Source organism: Empidonax traillii, unplaced genomic scaffold (assembly GCF_003031625.1).
Source record: "Empidonax traillii isolate 1590-97213 ecotype Southwest subspecies unplaced genomic scaffold, ASM303162v1 scaffold172:size1107868, whole genome shotgun sequence".
Taxonomy (NCBI): Eukaryota; Metazoa; Chordata; class Aves; order Passeriformes; family Tyrannidae; genus Empidonax; species Empidonax traillii.
The window spans coordinates 991,027-1,009,756 of record NW_020955365.1 but is presented as its reverse complement, the minus strand read 5'-3'; the positions used below and the strand labels follow the sequence as shown (position 1 = coordinate 1,009,756).

The 18,730-nt window shown below is 44.2% G+C and overlaps 1 protein-coding gene across 1 annotated transcript; it reads right to left on the bottom strand.

Annotated features, from left to right (window-relative positions):
• Window positions 1–722: 722 nt before the first annotated feature.
• ERP27 (endoplasmic reticulum protein 27) lies at window positions 723–18,512 on the bottom strand. Its single transcript, XM_027885802.1, has 7 exons — window positions 18,419–18,512; window positions 18,106–18,206; window positions 15,306–15,785; window positions 11,777–11,890; window positions 8,612–8,737; window positions 1,884–2,081; window positions 723–1,237 (listed from the first exon to the last, which is right to left on the bottom strand). The coding sequence occupies exons 1-7, from the start codon at window positions 18,510–18,512 to the stop codon at window positions 1,196–1,198; spliced, it is 1,155 nt and encodes a 384-aa protein (XP_027741603.1). The 3' UTR covers window positions 723–1,195.
• Between the last annotated feature and the right edge of the window lie 218 nt (window positions 18,513–18,730).

Sequence of the window (18,730 nt, the reverse complement as noted above, 5' to 3'; positions counted from 1 at the left end):
GTGTTGGGAAGTTACTTGGCATCCCTTCCAACTCCTGACTTCTCCCTCTGCCTTGGGGACCTGTGTTTCCTTCATATGCAAGAACAACTTCTTTCTGTTCTCAGTTCTTCACATTGGCCTAATCTCTGAGAAAGGGCTGAGGTTTCTCAGCTCTACCCCTCTTAGAACTCCCTGTCCCAGGCCTAGTCTCTCAAGCCTTGAGAGACACTGCAGTCACTATTTGACAGAAGCATCCATACTTCACGCCAAAGTATGAGGCAAGCCTACTGCATGCATCTAGTACAGCAGAACAAGGATGGCTCATACACCTCACCTGCAAAGTCCCCACTCCCTATATACCAGTACTGTGACCTCTGAGGAATATTTGAGGTCAATACACAGACATTAGCCTTTCCCTCCAATGTAGCGTGGAATATCCCGTCTTGCAAGGAAACTTTCTACTGCCCTTCTGCAACATCTTAGGCTTGTTCCTTTCTGCTGCACCATCTCAGAGCTGCTGTACCCAATGCTATTCTGATCCCAAACTTTCCTAGAAATCTCTCATCCTGGCAGAATTATCTATTGATGATAGGCCCAGTTCCATGGGGAATGATTTTTAGCAGCCAACCTCACTGGTTAGGCATTACAAGCCTAAGTTAAACTCAGAGAAAGTAGATTTTTTGAGCTTACTCATAAATACAGAGACTTCATCCTCAAATGAAAGACGAGTGAGAAATAACATATTTGAGTAAAAATTCAGGCTATTCACTTTCTGCTTTATTTAGTAAAATAAATGGAAAAGTTCATGTGACATCAAGCAACCAATCTGTTTGTAGTGTCTGGAAAGGCTGACAGTGGATCCCACCATATCATCAAAAGCTAAGAGAATGAGGGAAACAGATCCTTGGGAACTACTAGCTTTACCTCTGATATTGCCATTTTGCTAGGCCACTCTTTGTTCCAACAGAGTGGCATGGAAGCACACATTGTAAGGCAATACTAGAGGTACTGGAGTACTGAAAAGAAGTGAACTGGAGCCAATGAATGAGAAGAGAGAAGAGATTTCTGGAGAGGACAGATAGCATATATATACATAGAATGGTGATGGGAATATATGACCAACTTGGCTCAGGAATTGTCGAGCTGCAGGGTGAAGTGAACTCTTCATACACCACAGATTACTCTGGGCACAGTCATCCTGTTGGCTGAGAAAGAATCAGAGTTCCTCATTGAGGGGCTTCTCAGATTCGTCTTCTTTCTAAAGCACATTAGGGGCAAGAAATCAGTTTTGACATTACTCAGTTTCTCAGTACAGTGATAAAAGGAAAATAACTCAAATGCCTCCCTCTGCTGTCTGTGCCACTGCCCTATCTCATTTCAACTTCACAACACAAAACCTCTGTGCTAATTTTAACAGAGAAAAGTCTTAACACTGAATGGACATGGAGATTAAATTGTCCCTCTCCCAGCAGAGACCTCTACTAGAGTCCTAAGCCTCCATCTGTATACCCTGTTCTGTAGCCTTCCTGATAGATTTCATTCCTACCCACGCCATTGTTTCTCTCACCCGCTCTCATATGCTGCCATCCACCATCCCATTCTCAGCATCCAAAAGCACCCTTCACTTTGTCTCCCCAGCTGCTGTTCCTATATGATAGATGCTTCACAGAAACCTTCAGAGGTCAGTGAAGTCTTCTTGTTGTAGATGAAGAAAGAGACTCTACAAAGATATCCATCTCCGTTCTGCCCTGGATCTAATGTTTTACCTATATTCAGGTGAAAATGTATATGAAAGTGAAGGTGGCAGGGATGGGAAGGAGTTCAAGGAACTGAAGTCATCTTCTTCAAGAGCCTTGTGAACAACAGCATCATCCTACAAGATCTGTTTCCCATACAGGACCCACCTTCTTCATTCTTTGTATGAAACGATTACAGAAGTCCTGCACACGCTCAGTGGAGATTTCATCCACAGTCATCACATCATGCTCATCATCTGGTGTGTGGAATATAGCCAGAGCAGGCAGCTGGGACTTCTTCAGCTGGAAGTATGACACTACTCGTTCATTGCCGTTCAAATTGATGTCTAACAGGATAAAGAGAATCTGTGATGGAAACAGGGAAGGAAATGTGAGAAAAACAGAAGGTGAGAGAGAGAACAGATCCCCAAACAGTGATCATATGAAGATTAACAGTGATTTTTTTTATAGAGAGTTTGAGAAAACTGTCTCTGTTAGAACAATACTTTCCTCTGCCACAATCTAGCAGCTTCATGCAGTGCATTTTTCTGTATTTTATCAAGTCCAGACTTACACTACCAACCAAAATGTCTTCTTTCACCTTCCTCAAAAATATATCTACAGTATGAGAGGAAGGCAGTTTCCACTTCTATTCCCTTAACAGATGAGGAAATAAGATGTCTTAGCAGCACATGTCAAAGAAGTTGACTCTTCTACTTGCAAGTTATTTGGATAAGTGCTCACATACATGCAAGACCAAAAGCGGCAGAAAATGTTTTGGTGTGTGAAGAATGAAACTCAATTGCAAAAATGTGGGAGTGAAGTGCAGGGCAGCAAGGATAAGAAGATGAAAGTACCAAACACAAAAAACGTATTTAAGTGAGCTGCAGTGAACATAAATGAAGATGCCATCATGTGGGAAACAGAAGTTGCTGACAAGACACCAATGTCCATACAGCCCAACTCAGTGAAGGGTTGTTCAGACCTGGGGAGAGAAGCCCAACAACGAATAAGCCAGGATGAGAATGACTTACAGTTTTCTCTGCTCCTAGATAGTCCTGGAGAACAAGATCAAGCCAAGGATTAAGATTATTCTGGGATGATTCAATAGTACAAATTTGCCATAATTGGTGACCAGCTCCATGATTTCAGTTTAAAAGCTAGGTTTCAACCTAGATAGTAGAGGTGCAGTAGAAATTGGCACAAACTTAAAATTATGGAATCTGAAATATTACCAATAAAAAAATACAGCTATCTCAAAAATCTTTGTTAAATTATCTATTCATACTAGATACAAACATTATGTATAAATTTTATGAAAGAAAATAAATTCATCAAGAAACAATTTAATCAGTGATCTGATTAAATAGAATCCTTCAGCAGTTGAGATCCAAGTTAATGAAATAAACACCCAGCTAGCATGTGTCATTTTATTTCCTTTTCATCCTGTGCAGTCTATTGGGCTAGCATATTCAATGTACTTATGGAAAAGGCTATGACTTGACTGACAGAAGAAAGAAGGAGAGTTTAATAAAAGAAAAGTAATGTAATGTGAAGATGATGTGCCTCGTTCCCAGGCTGTGACTCATGTTTTTCTATCAATTCAATGAAGAACACTCAAGTCAGTTCAAAACTTGTTTTCTTCTCTAAAAATAAACTTGGTAAATCTCCAATTCTTTATTTTATTAAATTTATGTTCTATTAAAAAAAAAAAAATCTGGAAACTTTCCTAGGCAACAACCTATGTAAAGGAAGGATAGTTAGGCTACTATAAGGTTTAACTGCAGTTATAGAGAGAGATACAGAAACAGGAACAATACTTGCACTGGATATGTGATATTTACCACTTGCAATTTCTCTTCCAAAAGCCAACTGTGCCCCAAGGGAAACAAGCTAGTGATCAGACAGGTTGTTGGGAACTTCTTCTAGAGTGCTTTATTCATCTTTTTTGCAGGATAAAACATCAAACTAAAGAATGGTCACGAATTTGAGGTTCACAGGTCTAAGGACTTGAGCCAAGTGGTTTTCAGATGGAACAGCAGTACTTAAAGTAAAGAGAAGCCATTGCTGGAGAGGAAGCATTTTAAGGGGGTTGTTACAGGGAATGGCACCACATTTTCAGCATTTCATTCACAAACTTTTGAGGTTCTCTGTGAAAGATTCATTAGCAACCGTATTTTTTCAATCAAATGTTAAACAAGAGGTTATTAAAAAAAGGCATTTAGAATACTTAGGTTCATAAATGGTGTCACTTTCTATACAAAACCTCCTTCACCTATAAAACCCATAAAACAGATGAATAGCATTTAAAAATAGTAATATAAATAAATGGTATTCACTATATTCTTCACTTTATCAAGTTTCCAGTCTTTGTTAAAGACCCCAAAAACTAAAAAGCTGAAAACATGAAAACAAAGAATAGAATAAGAATTAAAGAATTAAAAGGTTGGCGTTTAGAATTTCAAATACCTTCTTTTTTACAGAAGCAAATGGAAACACACAAACTGAGGAATTTATTTTGTTCTAAGATTCCCATCCATCTCTATTCATAAGGAATAAATGCAATGATCATGGAAAATTATAATGACCATGAGACAAGATTCATATTGTCCAATCTCTGCCATCCAGATCCTAGTCTTGTCTCAGTCAGTCATCTAGGTAACCTCTACGATAAACAGTGACAGGCACTTTATTCCACCTATTTTAGAAGGGAAGATATGGTTGTTCTTCTCAATCAGTGCTGAAAAGAGCCTAAAACCTTTGCACAGATGACTCACCAAAGCTATAATTCACCAAAACAATTAACCATTTAGAATGGCAACTCTCTTATCATTACTAGAAATGAGTTAGTTCCATCCCAAACAGAAGGTTCATTTTCCATTTCATACTCTACTGTATAAAAGCTGGTTGAGGTTTTTTGATTCTGAAGTGATTTCCATGATATTGTTTCATTTTATAGCAATCTTCTTGTCCTACTTCAGAGATCTTCTGCTACAGGCAATGAAGGATATCCTGCATGGATGACGAACTCCTGACACGAACCATCTACTCCACACATGATATTATCTGTGCACTGTCACCTGCAATAAGCTCTCTTTCAGAAAATTTGTATGCTGATGCTGTTTTGGTGTCTTCACAATTTGATTCCTAGCCCAGTACTTTTAGAACATCGAGTTCCTAGTAAATACTAAGATACGGAATGATGTTATTGCCCAAGGAATTAGAGTTAATTGAAAATAGCACTGCAATGGTAATAGCCAATCTAACATTGCTTAGTTTTGCCTCTAACAAAGACAAACAGGAAGGATGATCAAGCTTCATATCCAGTGTTTGACTTTGAACTTCAGAGAACTGCAGTCTTCATTCTTTGAGGAGACTGTATAAGCAAAAAGATCAAATTCTGAAGTTTGAGTAATGTCTTACATAGCTTATAAAGTATATCAAAGCAAAAGTAGAACCTCGGTCCTGAATTTGAAAAAAAAAAAAAAAAAAAAAAAAAAAAAAAAAAAAAAAAAAAAAAAAAAAAAAAAAAAAAAAAAAAAAAAAAAAAAAAAAAAAAAGCAAGCTGTAAAAACAACTTTACTGCAGATATCTATTAAGTAACATAGAAAATCCATATTTATAGGCTCCTCTCTTTATGGTTAAAGAGGTAGTTCTGGAGCCAGCAATGTCTGATAAGAAAAATAAAAAGTGTATGAATGACTGTTGGAAGATGACTGTAAGAGAAAGGGCATCATCCTTTCATTTCCAAGGAAGAAGTCCTGAAGGACACTCAGGAGTTTCTCAGAACCCATTTCTAAATGGATCTACACATAAATTAAAAGGGAGATTTGCAAACATCTCTACCCAAAAACATTTTCACATTGGAAACCAGTTGCATCAGTTGCAGCAAAAGCTGCTTTTGTTATTCCCAACATCATCTTATTGAGACTTCTGCTAACATCCATGAGATACACCAGCTGTAATTATGATGTTTTACTCTGATCCTGTGGAAAGAAAACTGAAAATTATTATGCTAGTTTGGCCCAGCAATGCAAACCCTGACATTTCCTTTCCAGTAGAAAACCTGGACTCTTGGCAGTACTTTCTTAAATAAGCACATATTTGATCCGTCTAAGAGGGCTGGTGGATTCACTCCTGCAGCTGCAGTGCTCTGAACTTTGTTGTCTGTTATCCACCCACAACAGTTTCTCAATGTCTGCAATTTCTTCTTATTGCTGTCAGTTTATGCTGGCTTAGCATCTTCTACCATTTGCTTTTTCCTCTCCAGCGTTTTATAGCACCCAGGTTCCACAATAAAATCTAAAGGAATCTAGACTGCCTTCAGGCACTCACTGCTGCTCAGCATGCAGTTCAGGCTGTTTCCAAATAACAGACCTCACCATACAGCCTCATGTCTCCTCCAGCTGAAAATCTCAGCCTCTTCTCAGACAAGAACGAGAAGATCATAAAGCAGAGATGAAAGGTCCATAATCCAGGAACTGGCAGGTGAATCACTTCTTCGTGATCCATTATTGGTTGGACTTGATCTTCAGAGTCTTTTCCAACCAAAATGATTCCATGATTTTCTTCATTATTTGAGGTCAGCCACTCAGCAGCAGCAGAAGTTCCTCTTCACCTCTCCATCAATCTGAGCAACAAGTTTCTCTTTTCCCTCCCACTGGTGATCACAATGGCAAGGACTATTCTTCCATCAGAGTGCAACAGGGATGTGTGACAGGATAGGTACCCCTTCTCCTGCTTTGGAATCCTCTCGAGGCTCTGTTTGTGTTTTGCACTGGCCTGTAGAGAAATTGCAAAGCACACCAAGCAGCCCCACTCTGTTCTGGCACCCTGGCTGTAAAGTGCTGCTGGATGCAGTGGCACATACTCACAGGGAGCTCGAACATCTCTCCACTGCACAGCAATAATTCCTTGCTCAAACTACTGACAGCACTAACCCTGCAGCACAAGCAAGCCTTCCACCACTATCCCACAGGATATGAATTATTCACTGGTAATCCCTAATAAAATTCAAGTCAAGAATCTTGCATTAATTCTCAGACAATCTACAAGCCACAAAGAGGCAAAATATATTCAATTCTTTACTTGTTTTAAGCAAACCTCAGTTAACTTGGTAGTCCTGACAATAGATAACTCCATTTAGGAAAATTAGCTAGCAGAGATTATCATGGTATTATGCAGTGGCTGCTTCTGATACCCAAACTAATTCATGTTTGAAATACATGACAGAACAATGGAGACAAACCTAAATGGGCATACGACCCTGCTTACTCCTTGCTGTCCAGATCTAAAAGCCAAACAGAGAGATCCTAGCTCTCTCTTGTTGTTTTCTAAGAGTGCCATTCCTTCGGGAAAAAACAACTTATTAGACTCTAAATCTCTTCATCTCTGTGTCCTGCAGTAACACTGCAGTAAAGCGGAAATAATTAGTCAAATTCCCACATCTTTATTCTTTATATTTTACCCTGGTGAACTTCTAGACTGATTTGGTGGGAAACGTGCCCGCACAAACAAAATAAAAAGATTTGGCTTGCTGAAAATTCATAAACTATCTGGACTTCAGTACAACATTTTATACAATGTTTTTTGAAGTATTTCTAGGAAAATTATTCCCATTTTCTCAGATCTAGGCGTATCACAAGAAAACTAGATGCAGCTGCATCAGCAAAGGAGAGCAGTGCTAAACAGCAATTTGTTAGAAGACCTAGCTACTTGGGGGAGACCAGTATCAGACTCTGCTGCTCATGAAGGACAGTGATAATAGTGTTAATATAACACACATCTCACATGAGATGAATAGAATTTTTCAGATAAATGAAGGGGTTTTATCACGACATACTCATCAAAGCAAAACACTTCCGAAGGAACCTTTTGACTTTGATGCACACTTTCTGCCTAGTCTCTTGCCAGTGGGTAGGGAAGATGGCAAGGTCCAAAGCAGCATAAACGGGCATAAACGTGTCTCAAGACTTTTGGGAGTGCACAGTCCTGAGAGGGCCCCAGAATTTGAAGTTTGGATATACTTGATTTCAAATCTGTCCCTTTAGTGCCAAAAACAGAGGCATGCAGATGTTCTAGTTATCAAACTCCAACTCTTTCCAGCTCCACACTTCTCAGAGGAAGATCTCTTCCTGCCTCTCAGTTCAGTCGTCCCCACTGCTGGGATCTTCTGCCTACTCCCAACTGCCCCAAATGCCTTCCTGTTGCTCTGAATTCTCCTTTTCTTGCCAATTCACTCCTCTGTTCCCCAGCCACAAATTCCCCTGTAATCCAGCTGCCTGGCAGAGAATCAGCCATGGGTTGATTTACTGTTTGGGGAGCTCTGTACACAAGGGATGGGAACTAAGCAAAATTTCTCTCAAACACCCCATCTATCTCATCACCTCAGTGTGGAAAATCCAAGAAACTCACTTCCAACTCCTTTAAAATAGCCATTTCCCCAGGATCCAACCAGAAGTCTAAGGGTTAAGAAGCACTGACATTATTTGTTATCTGATCACTTATATAAGGCTCCTTGGCATCTTGCATGCTGTATATACAAATTAATCTCTCACATCAATGGAATGCAACCGTTGCCAGACTGAAGTAGAGCAGCTGTTTGTCATCTTCCAGTACAAGGGAACAAAACTGGACCAGAAGCAATGAAATACACAGTGTTCCACCAAGAGAGCAGAGGAGCAGGATAGAGAGGATATTTTCCCCAAAGGGAGGCAAACTGGCAAAAGGTGAACAGAAACAACCCCTCCACTTAATTACCCATCTAATCTTCTTTTTTTGCTACTTGACCTTTGCTCTCATAATGCACAGAGGAGATTATGCCCTCCCCATTCATGGCAGAAATTACTGTAATGTTTTCTCCCTAACGGCTCCTCTTTCTCTCTGCTTAGACTCACCTTTCCCTTGAAGAGCTCTGCTGAGGCCCGAAACTTGCGCATTCGCTCAGGATGCTTTGGAGACATCTTGTCTGTGATCAGGAGGAGGTTGAACTGGAGCGAACTCTGCATCACACCTATTGCTGTCTGCCCAGCACAGAGAGAAAAACACACACAGACAAGGAGATTGAGAACATTCAACTTGTAGTGGATGCAGTGTCAGAGGGACATCAGTCCTCCTGACTTGGCTGAGATTTCTTTGCAAATCAGCATCATGAGCAGGAGGGTTCCAATCTGGGTTCTTCGTTGAAGCACTCAACTCCCTGACTTTGCTTGTTCCTAAGATGAGTATCTGAGGTTGACAAGGGTTCACCACTGTCCTTAAGATAGTGATTAGGCAGGGGGACTGCCTATATAAAGCAAACTGACGACTAGAGCACGGATGTGGAGAGCAAAGGTCAGGAAACAGTGGATATAAGGGTGCTCTAAATCACTGAGGTTCAGCATCCAGCTGAAATGGGAGCAAGAAAGTGGGAAGGATTTGTTGTGTCAAGGTCGGTGTCTCCTCTTCCTTCCTTTCTTTAGTGTTAGGTTGTGCATAGCATGAGAATCAGTCCAGAGTTTCAGCAACCCCAGGGCGTGGGCACTCCAGAGTGCTGAGGGTTAAAATTGCCTTGGCAGTGCCTCAGTGAGAGAAGACCTGGAGCCTGCAGGCAATACACACTGGCCCTCTGTGAGGAGACAGGGCTGGCACTGCCCAAGAAGCCACCACACCATCTCGATGAACTCACTCATCATCTCACTTCTGTCTGCTTCCTGCAGCCCTGCAGCCTCTCCCTCAAGTTAAACACTATCCAGGCCAGACCTGCTGCCTCCCCCGTGCCACCGAAACCACAGAGGCACAGACTGTACAGCTCCCAGCCAGCGGGAGCAGAAAGTTTCCACAGGCTCCAGGAGTAACAAGGAAGGGGTCAGGGAGTGCATGCTGGCAAAGGCAGTGCACTACAGAGCATCTAATTTTTGGCAGATGAGATTCTGCTGTTAGCCTAATGTTTATCAGACATTTTGTATCCCTTCACTTCTCTGGTGGTGCACAGCTGAGGCAGGGGAGAGTAAAAGAGATGCAAACTAAGGCTGGAGAACATTAGAGAACCTCAGGGGAGAGGACAAGGGGGAAGGTGAAGGTGAAGTCAGCCAGCACCAAGGGCCATTACAAGGCTGGGCTGTGAGTGGATAGGGCTGCAGCAGCAGTTCCTCCAGCAGCTCCACACAAAGGTGTGCTTGTCCACACAACTTTGTGCAAGAGCAATCAGCAGAGCCCATCAACATGGTCAGGTCACATCTGACTCTCCTGGTAAGCCCACAGGGTAAGCATTGCCTAAAAATGCCTCAAGTATGGAGGAGAAACACTAAGGGCCCCAGGGTGGGGAGAGAAACTCCTGGCAGCACTCAGTGCAATCCACGTGACCCCATCCTCTGCTGACCAGCAGCATTCTTGGATGCAAACAGCATATGCACTGGGAATAAATATTTACAAAAAAACAAGCTACCTTAGGGGAGCTAGGAGGGCTTTGGGCCAGAGACTGCAGGAGGCACTGTTAATTGCATCACCTTGATAGCACTCCAGAGTGCCCAGAAAAAAAACCTAACAACTTGTGTACTGACAGTCAGGGTGGAGGGGACCAGCTGAACAGCTCAGGACTTCTTGGTGAGGGACACAGCCTGGGTGCCAAACAGGACATCATGTGGTGAGAACCCAAAGCATCAGCAGAAACGCGTGAAGAAAGAGCTATGATCTAATGAGTTGCAAAAGGATGCAATGGAGGTTCCAAAAGTTAAGAAGGCCTGGGCAATTACAGAGCTAGCAAGAACATCCCTGCTGACGTGACCTGGGTGCTCTCAAAGGGCTGTGAGGAGAGTGAGGCAGGATATCGCAGTTCCCAGAAATATTTTGTTATTTTAAAATGCATTTTTCACATCCCTTATGAAGATGAGAAAACAAATCCACTTCTTTGGGGGTTGTTTTGGTTTGGGTTTTTTGGTTTTGTTTGGGTTTTTTGTTTCATTTGGGGTTTTTTGTTTTCTTTTTTTTGTTGTTGCTGGTTTTTTGTTTTGTTTTGGGCATTTTTTTATTAAAGAAAAAAGACAAACTTCAACAGTATTTCATTGTGGAAACAAAAATTTTATATTTTCCAAGAAAAAAAACTCTCCTAGTTGCAGGCTGTGACTGAAATGGGGATTGTGTCAGTTCTCTTAGATGATCCTTGGGATCAACTTGAAAGGTATAGCTCTGAAACAGGTTGGGCCATTCTCCTTCGATTAAAATGGGCCTGGTCAGCACTATTATAGCTATCCAGAAGGCCACAAAATATGCCATCAGCAATGATAAACTCTCAGCCTTGCAGCCAATGGGGCTTCTAAGACCTACTGACCACACAGCAGTGAGCCCAGTGAATTGCTGAGATTTCAGAGGAGCCTAAATCCTCGGTCACCCTCTACAGCAGGGAAGAGCACTGTGACCCTGCCAGTGCCAGTCAGATAGGTGAGCCAGTGAAGATGGCCAACATGGAAGCATCCTAAGCCTGACTGTGGGGGAGGTGGGGGGAGGGGGAGGCAGGGAGGGTGGTTGTTGTTGTTAAACAGATGAATTCTGGAATAAGGAATGGAGGGGATGGGAAAAATTTTGCTTGGGAAGATCCCAACCTACTCTTGAATATGCAGTCAAATATCTAGGCTTACATCAAACCCTGTCCAGTGAGTGATGAAGAAAAGCCTTCCTTCTGAGACTGTGTCATTTGAGTTTCCATGTTTGTCAAGGCTTCTAAGCCAAAGAGAGCAGATTCTGGTTCAGCTGGGTCTGCAGGCATGGCACAACATGGCAAATGTCCATGTGAGGAAGCAGCACTGCCTGCAGGAGTGGTAAGAAATGGAGCTCTCTGCCCAACAGCATCCCAAATTTCCTGGAAAGCTAAAGGAACAGCCATGACTCCCTTCCTCTCCCACCCCACTCACACACCCCAGCAAAGCATCTGCTTCCAGGCAGATATGGTGTAGCAGTAAAGAGCTGCATGGCTCCCTCAACCCCATCCACCCTCACACACACGTGGGTATGCAAACTCTTGGGCCCAGGGACACACACAGGAAGGTCAAGTGCAAAGGTGAGCGCTGCAGGGAGCTGGTAATTACCACAGGATTGTACTCTGTCACCAGGCGGAGCTCATTCATCCGAACGAAACGAGTCATCTTCTCAGTATCAACTTCTCTGTTGTTCATATCCAGATCCCTCCGGTCATTGTCTACCTGAAGACATGCAAAGACACCTACAGTCACAGCTGTCCTCTCACCTCAGCACCCCTTCCAGAGGCACTGATGGCACTCACACCACTACACACAGACACACACAACCTCTGGGACATTGCCATCCTCTCTCCATCACGACATAATTCCCAGTTCTCACCACCACCACTTCTGGAGGTCTAGAACCTACAGAGGCCAGCCTGCACTTTAAGATCCTCTACCCTTTTTCAGTGTCCCAAGTACAGGGCAAACTCACAAAATAGAAATCACTTAGGACTCCAGCCATCCCTACAGTATCAGCTTCTGCTGCACTGGAGACAGGGAGAATTAGCTGACAAAGTACTCTAGGTATTGTGGAAAAGGGTCATTAAATAGCCTAACTCCTCACATCGATTTTGGCTTTACATCCCTTTTAAAAAGTCTTCATCTGCTTATTCTGTTTTTTCTACAAGTAATAAACATTGGCATGGACCTGTATGGAATTCCTGGAAACACTGTGCAAGTAAGAAATCTCTCCAATAAAAAGAGGATTTTTCTTACAGTATAGCGGGGGGGGAATCAAGCCCAGCACATTTTAGCTTTAGAGGAAAATCCATCCTGCCACATACCTCCCCACACTCCTTTTCCCCAAAATTATGTGATTTTATTGAGGTTTTATGACCTGGTAAACAGAAAACAAGCAGGCAACCATTGAATGATAGCTAAACCAACTGAGTTTAGGGCAGAATTCCTGTGCAGTACCAGCACAGGATGTGACTGAATTAAGCCACTGGGCCCTGGCATGAAATAGGATCAAAGTTTGGGATTTGATAGCCATTGATACATATGTTGAATGAGGTTCTTGGGGCTAAGGAGTGGCCCACATGCACTCTCCAGATTTTACTCCCCGCATCTGTGCAACCTCTGAAAGTGCCTGTGTTAGTTTTTCCTGTGAGGTGCAGACATCTAAAGTAATTCTTGCTGTTCTGTGGTCACTGGCAAGGCTTTTTATACCAATCACCTATCCTGTCTGACAACCCAAGCTAGTGCTTTTCAGACTGTATGGCCTGATTGCTCCATTAGATTTTCCTCCTGCATAAAATGAAATTGTAGTTCTGCTTAAGTAAGTAACATCAGGACAGAGGAACACCTGGGCAGGTGAAATCAGACAGGCCTTGGGAACCAATCTAAAGCACCCTGGACTCTACAGAAAGTCTTTTCTTGACTTTCATGGCCTTCTGAAAACATTTGATTTCCATTTTGGGATAAAAACATCTTGAATCTGCACCCAACATTTATGTTCTTAATTAAATAAGGATGGAAAATAGCCTGCATCTAATAGTTGAAGCTGTAGTCAAAATGTCTTTATCACTCCATATAATTAGGTTGTTAGCATCTGTTAATTATGTTCTTTTTAGGTCCATCAGGCCAGATTCCTCACTAGAATAAATCAGTTTCCTTACACTATATGCAGAGAAGTCTCACCAGTTGACAGCAGTCCCTCCTACTCCTGTAATTATGGTTTAAACTTCAAAGCATTATAAGTGTTTCGTACTCTGCAAAGGCAAAGAAAAAATTAATTTACGCCTCTGATTCACTTCTGTCCTGGTCACGCATCTTTGTATTCTTCAAATGAGTATTTGATTCCAAGTTCCTGTACCCATTCTTTTAAAATTCCTTTTTATCTCTGACCGCTAACTCCTACACATTATCCAACACAGGATGAAATGAAAAAATAAGTCTGATAATTTAAGAAAAACTGACAATCAGACAAGTGAATTGTCAACCACACTTAAACCTGACTAGTGTATTATTTTCCTGGCTGGTTTTTTTCCCCTATTAAACAAGAGTTCAGTCACAAAAGCTGGATTCCAAACAAAGAGTATTCAATATAATCCAAATTCCAAGAATCCAAACACTTTCTTTTATCAAACACTCTCCCAATGCAGTCATCCTCACTATCTGCCACAGCACAAAAACAAAGGATGTTTTCAGTACTTTTGGAAGAAAACCACCATGACTAAAAACCAAAACTGAAAAGGGTGTTGCTTTGAAATTGCAACATCTACACATAGCAAATAAATGGTTAAATAAAAGGAGCTGCCCACCTATTGCTCACTCTTAGATCATTCTTCTTGAATTATTTGGATAATGTCAGTGGTAAACACAGTGCAGGAAATGATGCGAAAGAACAGAGAACAAACTGTCCAATCTTTGTACAGCCTGGATCTAGAACATGGCCAAGCTGACATATTTAGTTTCCCTAGAACATGTAGTGTTTCCCCATTTCTCCCCACCCCATGCACTTAGAGCTCTGGTGACACAACACTTCACTGGTTCTTAGGACTTCTTGTGCTACTTGGGGCCCCTTTCCTCTTCAGATACACTCTCCTCAAGTGCCATACTTGTGTGAAAAGGGGCAACACAAGGAAACTGATATAACCAGTAGAACGTTTGCTCTTAGCTTTTCTTAGCATTCTTGAAGTAAGTACACGGCCATTTCCAGTATCATATGTTTAAATTTCAGCAAACATAGCTACAGGGAGGCACCCGCACGTACAGTGGAGTCAACAAAAATTTGATCTTGCACAGTCTCCATACCTAAGAAACTCCAAAGTGACGTTTCTAATGGCTCCATGACCAAAGCTTATTTAGGGAATAAGTCTGCAAACCACAGTGTAGGAGACAGAAAAGAGCATTTGGGATTTCTTTTGGTAGCAGAGCATCTGTAACTGCAGAGACCCAGCTGGATCTGTTTTCAGTCATGATGGAAAAGTTCTGTATGCTGGGAGGCAGCTTTGCCTGTCTGAAGTGACACTTGGCAAGATTTGATATCAAGCCTGATATGTTGATCCACTGTAACATGGAGTCTAGACACCTTTCATATGTCTCAAGACACTTTCCAAAACTATGGAAACCCCATCCAAGTTAATGCCAAGCTCCAAGCAGGTCATGCAGAAACACAGACACTGCTCTTTGCAGAGCACTGGGTGCTGAACCAGATCCATAGGGCAAACACTTAAAAGCCAAATCTCATCAGATACGATAAATGTTCCATGTCTCAGTGACGGGCACTCTGCAAACAAAAAGCAAAAGCCCTCTTTGGGGCAGGAAGCTATACCGATGTGCTTTGAGGTGGGCAGGCAGCCTGACTGCCAATAACAACCCTTTTTTTTTTTTTTTTTTTTTGGCTTGGTCTAAGGACAGGTGAGAAGCTTCAAAGTTTTTACCACTGCTTCCCAGAGATCTCCTTTCTGTACCGTGACTGCGGGCAAGTTGAAAGTGCTTGTCTTGGAGCCCCTCTCACCCACGCCACCGTAAGTGGGACCCAGAGTGCTCACGCTGGAGATACAGTTTTTTGCCTGGCAGCGCGTTCCCCGGGAGCTGCTCGTGGTTGTGTGTGCCCCCCGCCCCACGCCACGCCGCGGTGCCCACGCACCCTGCGGAACAGCGTGACGGTGTTCGCCGAGACGCCGTAGTGGGACAGGACGGCGGGGCTGGTGCTGAGGCCGAAGGGCACCTCCGGGATCCGTCCGGCCGCCAGGCGAAACTGCGACGCTTCGGCGCTCTCCGGTTCCTGCGGGGGCAGAAGGGAGGGCAGTGAAGGGGCGGGCGGTGACGAGCGGAGCCGCCGCGGGGACCCCCCGGCAGCGCCGCCTGAGCGGCGCGGGGGCGACCCCTGCCGCCCGCCGCGGGCACCACGGCCGGCACGGAGACCCACGCACAGCCCCCCCCGCCCCGCCGAGCCACGGCCGCGCTCGGCCGGGACCGTCAGCAGGCGGCGGTGCCCAGCGCCCCTCCGACCCGAGCTACGGCCGGCGGGTAATTGTGGCAGGGTGTGCGCCCTGCCCCGCGTTCCTCCCAAACCTCGCTGCCCACGCTCACGGTGAACACACCAGGGTGGTGCAGAGCCCTTGGGCTCTCAAAGGGAAGAGGACAAACCCAGAATCTGGATGTAGCGCATTTAATTTTATATATATATATGTGTGTGTGTCTGTGTGTGTGTGCATAAAATAAATATATAACCCCCATAGTTTTTAAGCTAACCTTGGTTCTAGAGTCAGGTGTTTACAATTTTTTGAATGCCTTGCATTATCGGTATCCTGTCTCCTTTTAAAAGATATCTTAAATATAACCTTTCAAAAGTAGCTAATTCAGATATATCAAAGGATAGAAATGTGCAATTTCTCAGCAATTTGAGGTCCATTCTCTTTCTTGCAGTGAGAGCATTAACTACAGCCCTAGCCTACATTAAAGCCTCCCTTGCTATTCCTATTCCCAACTTTTCAGTCATGTATTTTTATTATTGGACATAAATTCTCAAGACACGGTCTCTGCTTGGAAATTGGTTTGTTTTTCTTTTTAGTTTGAACTGTCAGCTCAGCTGTTTGTGAGCCCAGAGAGAATGGAAAACAAAATTCTTTGTTCATTCCAAAGAAAATCATCTCTCGCGACCTGTTTTGGAAATGCCAGCACATCAACACTGCTCTGGTAAGAGCGCTAAAGCCGAGGGTGGGAATAATCTCACAGAGTTTTGGAGCATTCCTGGGAAAGCTGGGGTTTAATGAGGCCAAGCATGGCCCTTTCTCGCAGACACGCAGGGTTTTTGGAGCAGTGTGCTGTTTTTCCACCATGGCATGCTGTTCCCAGTCAGGGAGGCCATGCTCATTATACGGGAAGCTTGCCGAGCCGCGTACTGCAGTGAATTGAAAGGCTGCAGCAGAGAAATAATTTATGGTGAACAGAGAACATGGACATTATTTGGATGAATATACCCTCAGGCAGAGGGCCAAGCCCTCACGGTACACATACGTCTTTATCTGCTGTTCAAATGCAGCTCTGTCGTGCTTCAGGCATTGAATGCCCGACACGTCCCTGGCGGCTGCAGCCTCATGCTCCTGGCAGCTGGGCCCGCACGGCAGCAGCCTCCTGTCTGGCTCTGAAGAATAAAACCCTGCAGCGGGAGGGAGGTCACCGTGGCACAAGACAAAAGAAGCCATGTCCCTGCTGTAGCTCAGGAGGAGGCTCTGGGTACAGCCCTGTCACAAGCTACCCTGGGGGAAGTAGGCGTCTCAGCACTTTCATTCTGCGTGTGCAGATTGCCTCGCTGGTTTGCACAGCTTTAGCGCTGCAAGAGCAACCCCCAAGGAGCTCCAAATGCCTGCAGGCACTGAACTCGAGGCAGCTGGTGCTCTGTGATCAGTGCTTATAAGACCCCTGGGGCATAAGCCTCCAGCACTCACACACTTGTTGCTGCTTACAGTGCACAGGCAGCACTATCCGTCCTCACTCTGTGCTGGGATGTGAGATGCCAGTGCCCTATTCCGAGGGCATGATGCCCTTCCTAGTTGCCCTCCAGAGCAGAGCTGTCCTCTGGCACAGGGCAGAAATAGGAAGGCGCTTGCAGAAGTAGGTTTTTTTTAAAGCCTCAAGTCTTCTCTGGCATGAGGCAGTATGTGGGCAGCAGAAGAGCAGAGCTCAAAGAAAAGGCAGAAAAAGGTGCAGTTTGAGGACCTTAAAAGTAATAAGGATCCTGTCAAAGAGGCCTCTGTTTTGGAGTGCTCTAACTCAGTAAATAATTTTGTTTTATTTCCTGAGGAAAAATATGCATGCTGTTTTGGGGGCAAGGGGCTTGTACCCTTGACTCACCTTTGAATTCAATTGAATTTAGATAAAAAAAGAGACAGAGATCTGAAGGATATCAACGCTGGGGAACAAAGCAGTGAGACAAAGATCATGCCTTCACCCTCCCTAGGAGGAGGCCGTAGCCTGAGCCCAAGCCATCTTGGACTTCAGAGGACCCACACCAACACTGCTCCAAGACAGCTTCCTCAGCCCCATCACACAGGCAGTGCCTTACTCTGTCTTTGCTGACTACAGCAAAAAACTGTTGTTCACACTCACCTCTTACCAACACTGTTTCTATGCTACCCACATTCCTGCTTTGCTTCCCCCTGCAGCATTTCCCTTTCTCCTGCTCCAAGGCTCCTGCAACCTCCTTCACCTTCCTCACCTTCCTCCCTTGCTCCATTTCCCTTTCCACACAGAGGCCAAGTTCCCGTATTCTCTTCATGAGAGAGAATGCCTTTCACCTAATCCCTCCACGTGCCTGTCACAGCTCCAGCACCTTTCGGGACAATAGCTGCCTTTGACAGGTGTTTACACCACATCCAGCCCCAGACTGTCATCAGTGTGGGGTAGGGATCACAACTGGCAGAGGGGAGGTGCTGTGAACACACCTGGAAGAATCCGATGACCGCCACCTCTGCACCACTGACAAAGGCTTCAGCATCTGCAATGTTGTTTAACAGGATGGGTTTCTTTGTGGTGCTGGATGTGCCTGGAGAGGAAAGATCAGGGTTGGGCAGAGGGTACACCAAGAGCAGCTCAAAGAGGCTCCCCCAACATACACACAAGCATCCCAACCTTACAAGCTCACCCAAACACCTCTCCTGCAAGCTCCACACAATGTTTGTGCAGCATACCTTGGAGAAGGAGGATTCCTTGCAGCAGACCCAGTGTTTCCCTGAGCCTGGAAGAAAGCTCACTTACTGTGGGATGCAGAGTCAACATCTCCAGCACATCCAGATGGGGAGCATGTAGTAAGTAGGATTACAAAGAGACACGGGAAGACGAACATGCCCATCGTACCAGCTTGTTTTCTCCTCGCCATGCCACCCTGCTCTGGTCCTCCCCTCAGCAAGAGACACGTCAGCTGCTACAGGGGCCCACAGCCACTCCTGGGGTTAGTGGGAAAGGAGCAGCTGGCCCAGGGCAAAACCTTTCGCTCCTGGGATAACCGCCTGGCTGGAGAAAGCCCCTCCCTGCTGTGTGGGCACCAGCCTTGGAGAGCTTCCCTGGCAC